General features: G+C 47.8%; 2 protein-coding genes across 5 annotated transcripts in view; one reads left to right on the forward strand and one right to left on the reverse strand.

Annotated features, from left to right (window-relative positions):
• Positions 1-3,961, forward strand: part of LTN1 (listerin E3 ubiquitin protein ligase 1) — a 30,521-nt gene extending 26,560 nt beyond the window's left edge. The window contains exons 27-30 of the mRNA XM_083855390.1: positions 534-754; positions 1,179-1,373; positions 1,998-2,165; positions 2,923-3,961. Coding sequence (XP_083711516.1) covers positions 534-754; positions 1,179-1,373; positions 1,998-2,165; positions 2,923-2,985 — 647 coding nt within the window. The 3' untranslated portion in view covers positions 2,986-3,961. The remainder of the gene's footprint in view (positions 1-533; positions 755-1,178; positions 1,374-1,997; positions 2,166-2,922) is intronic.
• A 4,113-nt stretch (positions 3,962-8,074) lies between these two features.
• NUMA1 (nuclear mitotic apparatus protein 1) overlaps positions 8,075-12,478 on the reverse strand; it is a 40,166-nt gene continuing 35,762 nt past the window's right edge. For all 4 annotated transcript variants that reach the window (XM_083884616.1, XM_083884613.1, XM_083884615.1 and 1 more), the window contains exons 16-26: positions 12,141-12,209; positions 11,928-12,038; positions 11,629-11,847; positions 11,380-11,525; positions 11,041-11,284; positions 10,101-10,368; positions 9,852-9,988; positions 9,528-9,740; positions 9,061-9,171; positions 8,806-8,973; positions 8,075-8,602 (exon numbers count right to left, since the gene is read on the reverse strand). In XM_083884616.1, coding sequence (XP_083740742.1) covers positions 8,567-8,602; positions 8,806-8,973; positions 9,061-9,171; positions 9,528-9,740; positions 9,852-9,988; positions 10,101-10,368; positions 11,041-11,284; positions 11,380-11,525; positions 11,629-11,847; positions 11,928-12,038; positions 12,141-12,209 — 1,722 coding nt within the window. In that variant the 3' untranslated portion in view covers positions 8,075-8,566. The remainder of the gene's footprint in view (positions 8,603-8,805; positions 8,974-9,060; positions 9,172-9,527; positions 9,741-9,851; positions 9,989-10,100; positions 10,369-11,040; positions 11,285-11,379; positions 11,526-11,628; positions 11,848-11,927; positions 12,039-12,140; positions 12,210-12,478) is intronic.

Genomic DNA, 12,478 nt, shown 5'->3' on the forward strand with positions numbered 1-12,478 from the left:
CCCTTTGAACACCACCTTGCCCACTAAAACATATCACAAAGTGCCCCATCTGCATGTTGGTGACTCTACCACCTCCCTGAGCAACCTATTCCAATGCTTATCCACTCCTTCAGCAAAGATTTTTTTTCCTAATATCTAACCTGAACCTCTGTTGAGGTGGAACTTGAGGCCATTTCTATACATGCCTGCAAAGCTCAGCTGTCCTTCAAATACCTTATTGTTTGTTTGCTCCAAAGTGAGTCTTTTGTGATTTCTACAATAAAATTGTAGAAATTGTCCCAGTTGACACCAGGAATCAACACTAGAAGGTGAATTCCAAGGTGCGGAGTGTCAGGCTAAGGAACAAAGAAACCAGCCTGGTGAAGAAGGGCTGAGTCAAACAAGCCCTTAGAATAGCAATAATAGGAACATGTACATGAAATTCCAGATACCACCATTATATTGGAATCAGAATTTGTGTATGTGGTGTGGAGGCACCAACATCCTTCACTAATGTATTGAGAGTATTCCAACACCTTTTGTTTCCCTGCCAGGGACAGGGGTGCTGTCCTCCCAGATCCCACACTTGGCCTGCTCCGTGTACCACATCACGCTGAAGGACCTGCCGGCCATGGTGAGACTGTGGTGGAACAGCTGCGAGAAGCGTGTCTTCAATGTTGTGGATAAATTCACCAGCAAGTATGTCAGCAGTGTGCTCTCCTCCCAGGAAATATCTTCTGTTCAGACTAGCACACAGTTATTTAATGGCATGACAGTAAGACTTTTTTTCCTTTCTTCTTATTTACTTGAGTTTTTTGCAAACATTTCAAGAAATTTTACTCCTCTGTTTTATATGATTGCAATTTGTTGTTCTGAATGACTGATTAAACATAAATTTGGCTTAGTATCAATAAATTGAATTGATGTTTATTAATATTCTGCTTGGAAAAACATGAAATAATGGATTTTAGGATGTTGAAGAAGTTGAGGAAGTAAGTGGAAGATACTGCTATCAATATACTACTTTTTTGTTTATTAAAAGATGTAATCAATCAGTAGATTGAAAACTGGCTGGTAATTTCTTTTTTTAGTTTACCAAGATATGGGTAGATTTTTGTTTACTTTGAAAAAAGTGTTTATCTGATCTAAGACTAGAGATGCTCTGTGGCATTTTTTAATACATGTGGTTTTTTTCAAAGGTAAAAGCTCGGTCTGCAGCACGAGAAGTCATTGCAACCTATTCTGTTGATGATATCTTTATTGAACTGATAATACAGCTTCCATCAAATTATCCACTGGGATCCATAACAGTCGAGAGTGGAAAGAGGGTTGGTGTGGCTGTACAGCAGTGGCGCAATTGGATGCTACAGTTAAGCACATATCTTACACATCAGGTGAATTTAAATAAAGCTCCTAGCTTTGAACACTTAAAAAGTCTTTATAGCAGAAAAATATTCCAGTACTGAATAAATCTGTGTGATAGATCTCATCAGTAGATTGCAAAGGCCTTCATAGAACTGGGTCACTCTTACTATCTGCCTTTCTCCAGATACATAAACAGAGGTAAAATTGTCAGCCTACTAGGTCCTATTAAATCCAGAGCCCAAGCTGAAAATTTATATCTCTTAAGATGTGGGCCACTGTCCTGCATGGCAGTACTATCTCAACTATAATTTGAAAAAAAACCACAAACAACAACAAAAATCAAAACAAAAGCCCCTGTCCATGGAATTCTCTAAAAGACTGATGGTTGCTGAAATTGTATTCTCTGTGGTTAGGACAAAACAAAGCAGTGATTGAAATTTTCAAAATCCCTTTTTAAGTGCTCCTGAGTATACTCTTCCTGCTCTGATGAATACTCACTTTTCTGTATCTTCTCATAAAGTATGTACTGCATGTATTGCGTGTCATTTCAGATTATAAATCCTTCAGGCTTTGTTTCCTTCATGGTTTTATGACTACAACAGGAATAGTCTAAAGGAGTTCTACAGTATTAACAGCTCTTTTCCCTCTGTTAGAATGGAAGTATTATGGAAGGCTTATCTTTGTGGAAAAATAATGTGGATAAACGTTTTGAAGGCGTTGAAGATTGCATGATCTGCTTTTCGGTCATTCATGGTTCAAACTATTCTCTTCCAAAAAAAGCTTGCAGAACATGCAAGAAGAAGTTTCACTCAGCTTGCTTGGTAAGTACCTGGAGTAAATCTTTTTAAATAGGCAAATATAGAATCATAGAGCAGTTTGGGTTGGAAGGGACCTTAAAGCTCATCTGTTCCAACCTCCTGCCATGGGCAGGGACACCTTTCACTAGACCAGGTTGCTCCAAGCCTCATCCAGCCTGGCTATCCAGAAACTTCTACTGTATTACCAACAATTTTCCACTTTGTCATTGGAGTATCTGGGATTACCTGCACTCATAAATTATTTCTGTGGATTTTGTACTAAGATGTAAGGGCAGAGATGTAACAAGAGAAGAGCTGCTACACTCTGTGTGTCTAATATGTGTATATACAAATGCATATGTACAGATATACACATGCATACTTGCACAAGTGAAAAGGGGTTTTTTACTCTTTGCTGTTGCGTTTTTTTTATAAGTATAGTTAATGTTTTGATAGTTATATTCACAGAATTAACTAGGTTAGGAAGGACATTTGAGATCAAGTCCAAGCTATGACCTAACACCACCTTGTCAGCTGGGCCATGGCACTGAGTGCCACATCCAGTCTTTTTAAACATCTCCAGGGACGGTGACTCCACCACCTCCCTGGGCAGCCCAGTCCAGTGCTTAATCACTCCTTCTGTGAAGGACTGTCTAAACCTGCCCTGGTGCAGCTTAACAACACAGATCCCTGGCAATAATGGTTATTATTGATGATGTACTAGTGTTTCTGATACTCAGCTTGCCTTTGTATATTAAACAGATGTATTTCTCTTTTTCAGTACAAATGGTTCTCATCCAGCAACAAATCCACATGTCCACTCTGTCGAGAGACATTCTTGTGAAACAAAATGTTCTTTCTTCCTTCTGTGAGCTAAATAACAAATAAAGAGAAGGCAATAAACTGTATGTTGAAAGAAGTTAACTATTTGGAAATAATGTCAGTTCCTTTAAACTCTTCACTAGTGGAATATGAAACATGTTTACCTCTGGACTGGCTTTTTGTGAATTTGAAGATTCTTCTTTGATATAAAGAAATATATAACAATAATTTATTTTAATTGGTATATTTTTAAGATATATTAAAAATTTCAGAAATAATGCAGTTATGTCTGAAAAGTGGTGTTTAAGCCACAGCATAGTTGATTAAAACCTCTTGTTTTAGACATATTCTAACATGGTGTTAGATAATTAACCTGGGTCATACCTCTTAATATAACATCTGACTATAACATAGGTGGTATAAAGGTTTGATTTTTTATTATAATGCATTCATAATAGTCCCTTTTACGGGAGAAAAAGAATGTTGTTGCTGTTAGATATTAAGGCATGAAACTACGGTGATAATCTCTTAAAGCGTAAAATTTAAACATAGCCTCTTCTAATAAACTGAACTTCCACCTTTCAGAGTTTCTTTTTCCCGAAACTCCTCAACCATCCAGTAGCCTCAAATCATGAAAACCCAGAAGCCCAACTAAGTAGAGACCACAATCATTCCTGCATGACAATGACACCATCTATTTATTGCTGATTGGCTTTTAAAGGGAAGGCAGACACACTGCTCAGTCCTTGTTTGTCTTCATCAGCTGGCAAATTAGCTATCCCTGAATGTCTACTGTACTTCCACTGTCCTAGAATAATAAGGACTCTTAAATGAACATGCAGATGTATCAGAATTTAATAGCCTTCAACTCTACATTTTTTTCATGCCTTTTTTTTAACAGTGGTAGCATACTAGTATATTCCAACTTGGATGATATTTGTGGTGGGTTTCTTTGAAAAGTCAATAAAAGTGGGGAATAAATAAATAAATTTTGTCAATCTCTGTAGTCTCTGGATTGTTGTCTCTTCCTGTGTGTGATAAACTTTTAGAAATTAATAGTATAAATTTTCAGATGCCAAGTTTGTAACTTGGTCAATTGGCTCTACCTCAGCAGCTATTATTTTAGAGTTTTAGCTGTTGATAACTGAAGTCTGTATTTTTAACAGGTAGTGCTGGGCTTCCAGAAGAGAAATTCCTTGACCTTTTGTTTTGAGTAGGTGAGAATGGAAAGGATTTAAAGCTGGTATCAAGAAGGTCTAACTGAAAAGACAGAGCAGAGAACAAGCTGTATTGTTTCATAGTTCCTGATGCTAAAACTCCAGCATTGCCTCTATTTCATCACTTTGGTTATTCCAAATTACTTCTTTGCTGGGTCAGTGACTGGTCTCAAGGCACATACCTTAATGGTATCTTCATGGATGAGTATTCCCTATATTACTCAACAGTAGTATCCTCCTTGTAAAATGGAATAAAAGGGAGTACAATCACCACACTACTGCCCAGAAGATTTCAGGGCAGTAATAGCATGCCCTAAATCATGGAATTGTTAAGGTTGAAAAAGATGTTTAAGATCCTCAAGTCCAACCATCAGCCCAGCAGCCCCTCCATGTTCACTATTAAACAATGTCCTCAGGTGCTCTATCCACGTGCGTTTTGAACACTTCCTGGTATAGTGACTTGGCCACTTCCCTGAGAAGCCTGTTCCAAAGCTTGACAACCCTTTTTTTTCTTTTTTTTGTAATAGCTAATCTAAACCACCCCCGGTGCCATTGGAAGCCTGAGGCCATTTTATTTTGTCCTGTTCCCTTGTTTCCTGTTAGCAGAGCCTGATCCCCACCTGGCTCCACCCTCCTATCAAGAAGTTATGGAGAGAGAAAGTCCCCTTGAGCCTCCTTTTCTCCAGGCTGAGCCCCCCAACCCCCTCAGGTGTTCATGGTGCTCCAGACCCTTCCCCAGCTCTGTCCATTCTCTGGATCCACTCCAGCACCTCAGTGTCCTTGTAGTGAGAGGCCCAGAACTGACCCCAGGATTGGAGGTGCCTCAGCAGTGCCCAGCACAGGGGGACAATCACTGCCCTGCTCCTGCTAGACACACCACTGCTGGTACAGGCCAGGTGCCCTTGACCTTCTTGCTCACCTGGGTCATGTGCAGCTGCTCTTGACCAGCACCCCCAGGGCTTTCCTGACTGGCAGCTTTCCAGCCTCTCTGCCCCAGCCTGGAGCACTGCATGATGCTTGGGTCACTTGTGACCCAAGTGCAGCACTCAGCACAGGAAAGACTTCACCTTTCTGTTCAGATGGACACCATTTCCTTCCGACAGAAACAAACCTGCTAATTGTGCCTTGGACCTGTAAAAGTGCCTGACAACTACATCAAAAGGAGCACCACTGATTCAGAGTATTCATTTAAACCCAGCATAGCTACAGGTAAGAGGAATTACACACTGGAAATTTTAATGGTTGTCTGAAAGCTGAAGTACAGGATTTCTACTTCAGTGCTAGTTCTGCATAGTACATCTTGTATATATATTTATACAAGTCTCTAATAGAATTCAGTTCCTGCCACCACCTGGGTCACTAATCTAATCAGACCACAATAAGACTAGTTAGTGGCTAAAATTTAGGATTCAACCCAGCGAACACAAGTGTAGGCTTTGCAATTTGTCTGAGAAATGGGAAAACAGGTTTCTAGTCACAGCACTACTTACTTGTTACAGAAAGTGAAGTAAATAGTTCAGACTCTGGTGGTGCATCCCCCTTCGCCTCAGGCTGCACTATAATCTCAGAAATGCTCAACAGGCTCACTTTGCTTGGATTTCTGTATCTATAGAATTGAGCTAATATTTCTTTGTGAAAAGAATAGCTTTTAAAACATGAAAATGGGAAATACCTATCTGAGAGCTAAGCATTATTTATTATTGCATGTAACAGATATACTTGACTGTAACATTTATACTTGTGTATATATATATATATGCAAGTGCTGTTATACTTACATGTACAATGCACTGGATCCAAGGATGGAAGCCCTAATTAGAGAAAGCTGTGGAAGACTTTTGTTTATAATATATAAAAGCATCAAATCAGACACAGAATTAGTCAAGACAGAATTATAAAACAATTATATTTCCTTTTCTTGCTTTTAATTTTATTTTATTAATTTCTCATTTAATTTCCTTTCATGAAAGGTAACTTCATTTCATGAAAGGAAATGAAATCTCTCATTTTCAACTAATGTAATTTCATTAAGTTTCAGTTCACTGCACTTCATTCCATCATGTTCCACTTAATTTTCCTCCATTTCACTTCATTTCTTTTTCTTTCTTTTCACTTCACTTTGTTTCTCTGATCCAGATTGCACTTCATTGGTCTTTAACTGAGCAACAAGAAGAGCCATTCAATGAAGGGAAGAGCCTAAATGTATTAGAACAAAAAGCATGAACCTTCTCAAATGGCTTCTCTAATGGGTTCACATTACCTGGGTACAGGCCTCAGAGGAAAGAGGGAAAAGCCATCCTTACAGAGAATACATACATGTGAAAATGTTGTTCTTGAAGATGCTTTGCAGTACTCTGCCCCTACCATAATACATGTAGGGAAGAGTCTGAAGACATTCGGGAGGCTGAGGATGGTTTCTGGTTACTTGAGTTTCCAGCAGTGGGTGGTGTGTTTGTCTGGGCCTGTAGAGCTTTCACTCTGTCAGGCAGCTGAAAAGCACTGCCGGGTCTGTTCAGAGCAGCCCCAGAACCACAGCTGACAGCTGGGGCCTAGAATGAGACTGAACACCTGGGGAAGTGTTTCACCATCCAGAGGTGTGAAGGCTTGTGAAATCTAAACATGGGGGTTTTTTCACCTGTACAGCAAGGCAGAGCCTTGACTTAATCAGATCCCCAGAAAGCCACATTTGATTTGGAAGATGACATTTTTGTAGATAAACAGGAAGTACCTCAGCACCTTTACCAACCATGTGAGCCTAGAGAAGCAAAGCACACAGGAGCCTGTGGTAGCTTCATTTTTGTAAGTAAAGACTTTCTTTTGAAGCAGGGAAACAAAAGGCAGTGACTCCTTTGGGCTGGCAGAATGTGGCACAGGATGCCTTCAGCATGTGACCTCTCTACAGGGCTCCAGCTGCCACCTCAAGGACACCCAGGGTGAAAAGAAAAGCCCAAGCCAGTGGCCCTCGAGAGAAACGTGTCAGGAGGAAGGACAGGGGGCAGGCCAGTGGTGATGGGGAGACAGGTGTCTGCCCCATCTGCTCAGGTGAGTGCCTGGCAGGGCTGTCCTCTGGTGGGCAGGGGACACTGAGCAGCAAATGGGGATAGTGGTGGCAGTTCTGTAGCTGGGATACATCACTCCTGCTGGTGCCCTGGCACTGGAGGGACATCACAGTGTATTCCCAGGCTGCCATGAGAGTCATCAGTGAGGGCGTCAGTCTAAACCCCATATCATCCCAACACCAGAGTCTGTGACATGCACATCACCTTCCCTTTCCACAGGCTGTTCCCTGCTGGATCTGCTCCCTGCACACGCCTCCCAGTGTGGAGAAGACCCCACCACAGCCTGGCCTGCCTTGTCCCCTGATGTCTGGGTGTCCTGCCCCATTTGCCAGCTGCCCTTTGGCCTGGCAGAGGTGGAGCAGCATGCCAGCAGCTGTGGGGAGACACCAGGGTGACACTCTGTCCTCACCCCAGTGCCTGCAGTAGGACAGCAGAGCTGGGAACAAACCCTGTGTCACCACGCCAGGACTGAAGCTGCAGTGCTCCAGGGGCAGAGACACTGCAGCCCCTGGACATTTGTGGCAAAGCTGGTATGAGGATGGAGAAGGCGCTTCCACCCCATGGCCAGGTTTGGTGGGGTTTGAAGCACTGTAATGGCAGGAGATGCTACTGGAGAAGAATAAGCTAAAGGAGAAAAAAGAAAGATGGAAATCTGCACTATGACTGCTTGGTGCTACAGCAGGTTGCCTGGGTGAGCATCCTGCCATGGGAGACCCTGTGTAGTTCATGAGGGTGGTGATGGGATAAGGAGGAGGTCATGCTTTTCCTCCTCTTAAACCCTGATAAAGGTTGTGGTGCATGCGGACTGTAGGAAGAGAAAGCCAGGACCCTCAGAGCAGTTGAAAAATACACTTTATTTACAAGTAGAAACATTTAAAAATGCTGCCTCAGCTTCCCAGGGAGGAGCAGGACAGGGCAGTTGGGGGAGTCCCACACAGAGGGAGCAAGGGTGGTGGCCCTAGGGGTGCTAAGTTTCACCTCTGTCCCTGTAATTGGGGCTGCAGGATATCCCTGGGGAGAGCTCAGCCCCTCCAGCCACAGCCTGGTGCCAGCCCTGCACCCCTTTGTATTTCTAGCCCTCAACCCCTGTGCACCCCCTTGCCTTGGGTCCCGGAAGGGTTTAGGGTGACAATGGGTGCAGGAGGGGCAAAGGGGCCTTGCCATGCCCAGGGCACCCCCACCGTTGTCAGTGGGATATGCAAGGCAGTCATGTGGGTGGCTCTACCTGTTCCCCCTCAATGCTCCTGGGCCCTGGAGAAACAGGGAGAGGTGAGGGGGTGCAGGTGGGGGCCAGGGCAGAGCCAGCAACGTGGGGACTGGGGAAACCTCAGGATTGCTTGTCCCTGCGCGACTGGCGACTGGCCTGGAAAGGACAGAGAGAAGATGAGGTTAGGTACCAGGAACATGAGCAGGGCCCCATGCTGGGACCTGCTGTTGCCGTGGCACTCCAGGGATAGCAGGGGCTGCCCCCTTTTCCCCACGGCCTGTATGAACCCAAGGCAGGGCTCGGGGGCACTGGGGTGAGCATGATCCCAGAAGTGTTCCCGGGGCCCAGGCAGTACCCACCTTGCCCTTGGGGGACTTGGCGGTGGCGATGCGGGGCGAGCGGCGGGTGCCGCTGCCGGAGGAGGCTGTGGGAGTGCTCCTCTGGCCCACCGCCCGGCGCAGCAGCCGCCTCCCCAGCGCCCGGGGCGTGTTCAGGATGCTGAACGCCATCGACTGGCGCCTCTGAGCCTGCAGAGGAGGGGCAGGACCGTTAGCTTAGGGTGGGACAGGACAGAGGGGTCCCTCCTGCTCCCTCTTTTTCCCTCCGAAGCTTACCTGCGTGGCTGGGACTGGCAGCTGGCTCTCTTGACTGGCCTGGGAGCCGCTCTGCTCACTGCGGTCCTGGGTGGTCTGGGGCCGTGGAAAGCAGCTGGTTGGCTTCTTGGACTGGAAAACAGGAGACTGGCTAGTACTGTCATCTGGGAGTCACCCTCCTGTGGGGCTGGCAGCAGTCAGGGAACTGAGGGGCTGCAGGGAGGAAATGGGAGCAAGGGTAGCAGTGCCCAGGGAAGGTAGAAGGCTCAGCCCTTCACCTCTGGAATGGCCTCCTTGCCAGCACTGGGAGCATCACAAATACTAGATGCACCACTGGATGCTGGGAACACTGAGCACTGGGATCCAGGATCATTGGGAACATGTGGCGAATTGGGGTGTTACCCACAGGGCCACAGCAGCTCCCTCAAAACCTGGAACACCTGTTGTTCCCAGTAGGGTGCTGTGCTGGGGGACTGGGCTGAGCTCACCGGGGGGGTGTCAAGGCCCTGGTGGATCTCCTCAGAGAGGCGCTTCCTCTGCTGCCGGGTAGTGATGCTGCTGCCCCGGGTGGAGGCCCGAATGCTGCCCTGGCTGCCGGCGGCCATGATCTGGGAGGGCTGCATGCTGGCACGTCGCAGCGTCTCTTCTGGGTCCCCCATTTTCATGTCCTCATCCGTGATGGTTCCCAAGGAGGTGGAGGGCTGGGGAGGGGACATGAGGATGTTGGTGAGGGGCAGTGTCTGTTCCCAGACCCCCCTCCAAGCCCTCGTTCTGGAGAAAGGGCTGCCTGACCTTCCCCTCCTGCCCCATACCATGCTCTCTAGGGGGTAACTGCTCTTCAGGTGCGGGGGGCGGGCCTGGTTCCGCCGCTGCAGCTCTGCAATGCGGTTCCAGTCATCCAGCTGCTCCGGCTCATCCTGGCACGTGCCCAGATTCACGGTGCTCCGGCCTAAATCCAAAGCAAGGAAGAATGAGGGGGGTCCCAGGTAAGACTCGAGTCCCCCAAGCCAGGGCAGAACCCCATAGCCAGCACTCCAAGTGCCTACCCTGCCCACACACACCGAGGCTGGAGCTGCTGGTCCGCTGCAAGCGCAGAGAGCTGCGGGTGACTGGCCGGTACCCAGGGAGGCCCAACAGCCCCGATTTGCGAGGGCTCTTCTCTGGGGAGGAGGTTTCCAGCTTCGCAAGAGTTTCCTGGGACGGGAAGCTGGTGAGGGAACGGGTGGAGACACCTGAGCGCAGACGGCCCTTAGCAGGGGAAGAAGTTTTTGTGGACTGAGCCAATGGGATGTTCTTGATGTTGACCAGTTCCTCAGACTTCACCGGTTTCTGGGAGAGAAAAATCCAGAAGAGGGATTAAACAGATAGGTTTAGGCTGAACAGACCTTAAAGCTCATCTCCTTCTACTTCCGCTTCCCTTAGCAGGGACACCTTCCACTAAACCAAGTTGCTCCAAGCCCCATCCAACCTGGCCTTGAACACTTCAAAGCATGGGGCAGTCACAGCTTCTCTGGGCAACCTGTGCCAGGGCCTTGCCACTCTCACAGGGAAGAATTTCTTCCCAATACCCATCTAAACCTGCCCTCTGCCAATGGGAAGCCACTCCTGTCCTCTCCAGGTCTCTTGGAGTCTCTTTAGACACTGGCAATAGCTCTAAGGTCTCCCTGAAGCCTTCTCCTCTAGACTGAACACACCCCACTCTCTCAGCCTGTATCCAGAGCAGAGGAAATTCAGCTCTTGGAGAGCTTCTGTCACCTCCTCTGTCCTCTCCAGTAGCTCCATGTCATTCTGATGTTGGAGGTCTCAGAGCTGCAAGCAGCTCTGCACCCGTGGTCTCACCAGAGTGGGGCACAATCCCCACCCCGCTTCCCACTGTGCTGGGGATCAGCTGAGGACATGGCTGGACTTTAGGCTGCCAGCGCACATCAACAGGTCACATTCAGCTTTCCAGTTCCCTCTGCAGTGCTGCTCCTGATCCCCCAGCAGGGCCCCCCTGCTCACATCTGTCATGGTGATGTTGATGGTGGTGCGGCGCCGGGCTGAGCGCGTCTTGCACCCGGAGTCCAGCGAGAAGTCGCCTGGGAAGTTGGCGCTGCTCTCCAGCTGCGACGGCGCCTCACGGAGGATGGGGGTGAAGTAGAGACTCTCCAGGGATGATTTCCTCTGGGACAGCTGCTGAGACAGCAGCGACTCTTCACTGTCTGATGGCACCCCTGAGACGTCCAACTGAGAGCTGGTGGCTGTCCTGCAGAGACAGGGGGTGAGGGTAGCACCAGCAGGCTGACCAGGCCATCAGGAACAGGGCGTTTTTGGAGTGCTGGCAGCTGATTGATCTGGTACCTGGTGGAGTTGAGCAGCTGTGCCTCATCGAGGCTATCAGTGCTCTGGTCGGCCATACTCTGGCAGGAAGTCTCCTGTGCCTTTACTGCAGCAGTCATCACCTGGAACTTGCTGAGTTCCCGCACCTGTCGTTTGGCAACCTCCACCTGAATTGGAAACAGGGAGGAATGGATGGATCTATCCTCCTCCAAGCGAGGAGGTGATGGAGGCGAGGACAAGGAGGGTGAAGCCCCAGTATGCCATGCCCACCTGAGTTTCCAGGCTGTGGATCTGGCTTGTAAGATTTTTGCAGCTCATCTCAGACTCTTTAGCCTGCAGGATGCTCTGCTGTAGCTCCTTGGCCAGCTTCTCTGATTTGCTCTGAAGCTCTGTGTTCTCTTTCTGCAGGTGCTCCATGGCCTTTAGCTTCTCCAATAGCTCCTGGTTCTGCTGCTTCTTGGCATCATGATGACTTTTTGCCTTCTCCATCTAGGATGTAAAGCAAAGGAATCCAGTCAAGCTTTCCAGCAGTGTCAGGGACAGCAGGGCCATTCTAGCCCCTAGCATACCTGCCCTTTGTAGTACTCAGCTGCCTGCTCCTTCTGGGTGAGCTGCACCTGCAGCTCTGCCACCTTCTCCTTATGGCTGGTGACCGCTGCCTGCAGCTCCCCTTCGAGTGCCTGCAGGCAGGGAAGAGACTGGCTTAGAGCCAACCCAGGCGAGCCCCCTGGCAGCACCAACAGCTCCAGGGTTCAGCCCCCAGGTTTTCGGTCCCTCTTTACCTTAACTCTCTGCTGCTGGGTCCAGGTGGCCTTCTCATGCTGACTCAGCTTTTTATTCAGCTCCTCCACCTGGAAAAATGTGGCTTGGTGAGACCAGCTCCAGGCACAAAACTACAATCTTCCTGCAGAGGAGCACATCCCCTCCTCTCTAGTCAGCTCCAGGGCACAACAAAGAAATTTCCTGCCACAGGGCAACCATTCAGCACCACCCACTGCCAAGGAAGATCCCAGGACATGGCAAGGTGACAGTCACTCCATGTTAGTGCTTACAGCAAGGCTGGTTGGAACCACCCATGCATAAGGAGCAGCCATGTGCTGGAAGCAAAGCTTGTGTTAAG

The sequence above is a fragment of the Zosterops lateralis genome (genome assembly GCF_965231275.1).
Source record: "Zosterops lateralis genome assembly, chromosome: 2".
NCBI lineage: Eukaryota > Metazoa > Chordata > Aves > Passeriformes > Zosteropidae > Zosterops > Zosterops lateralis.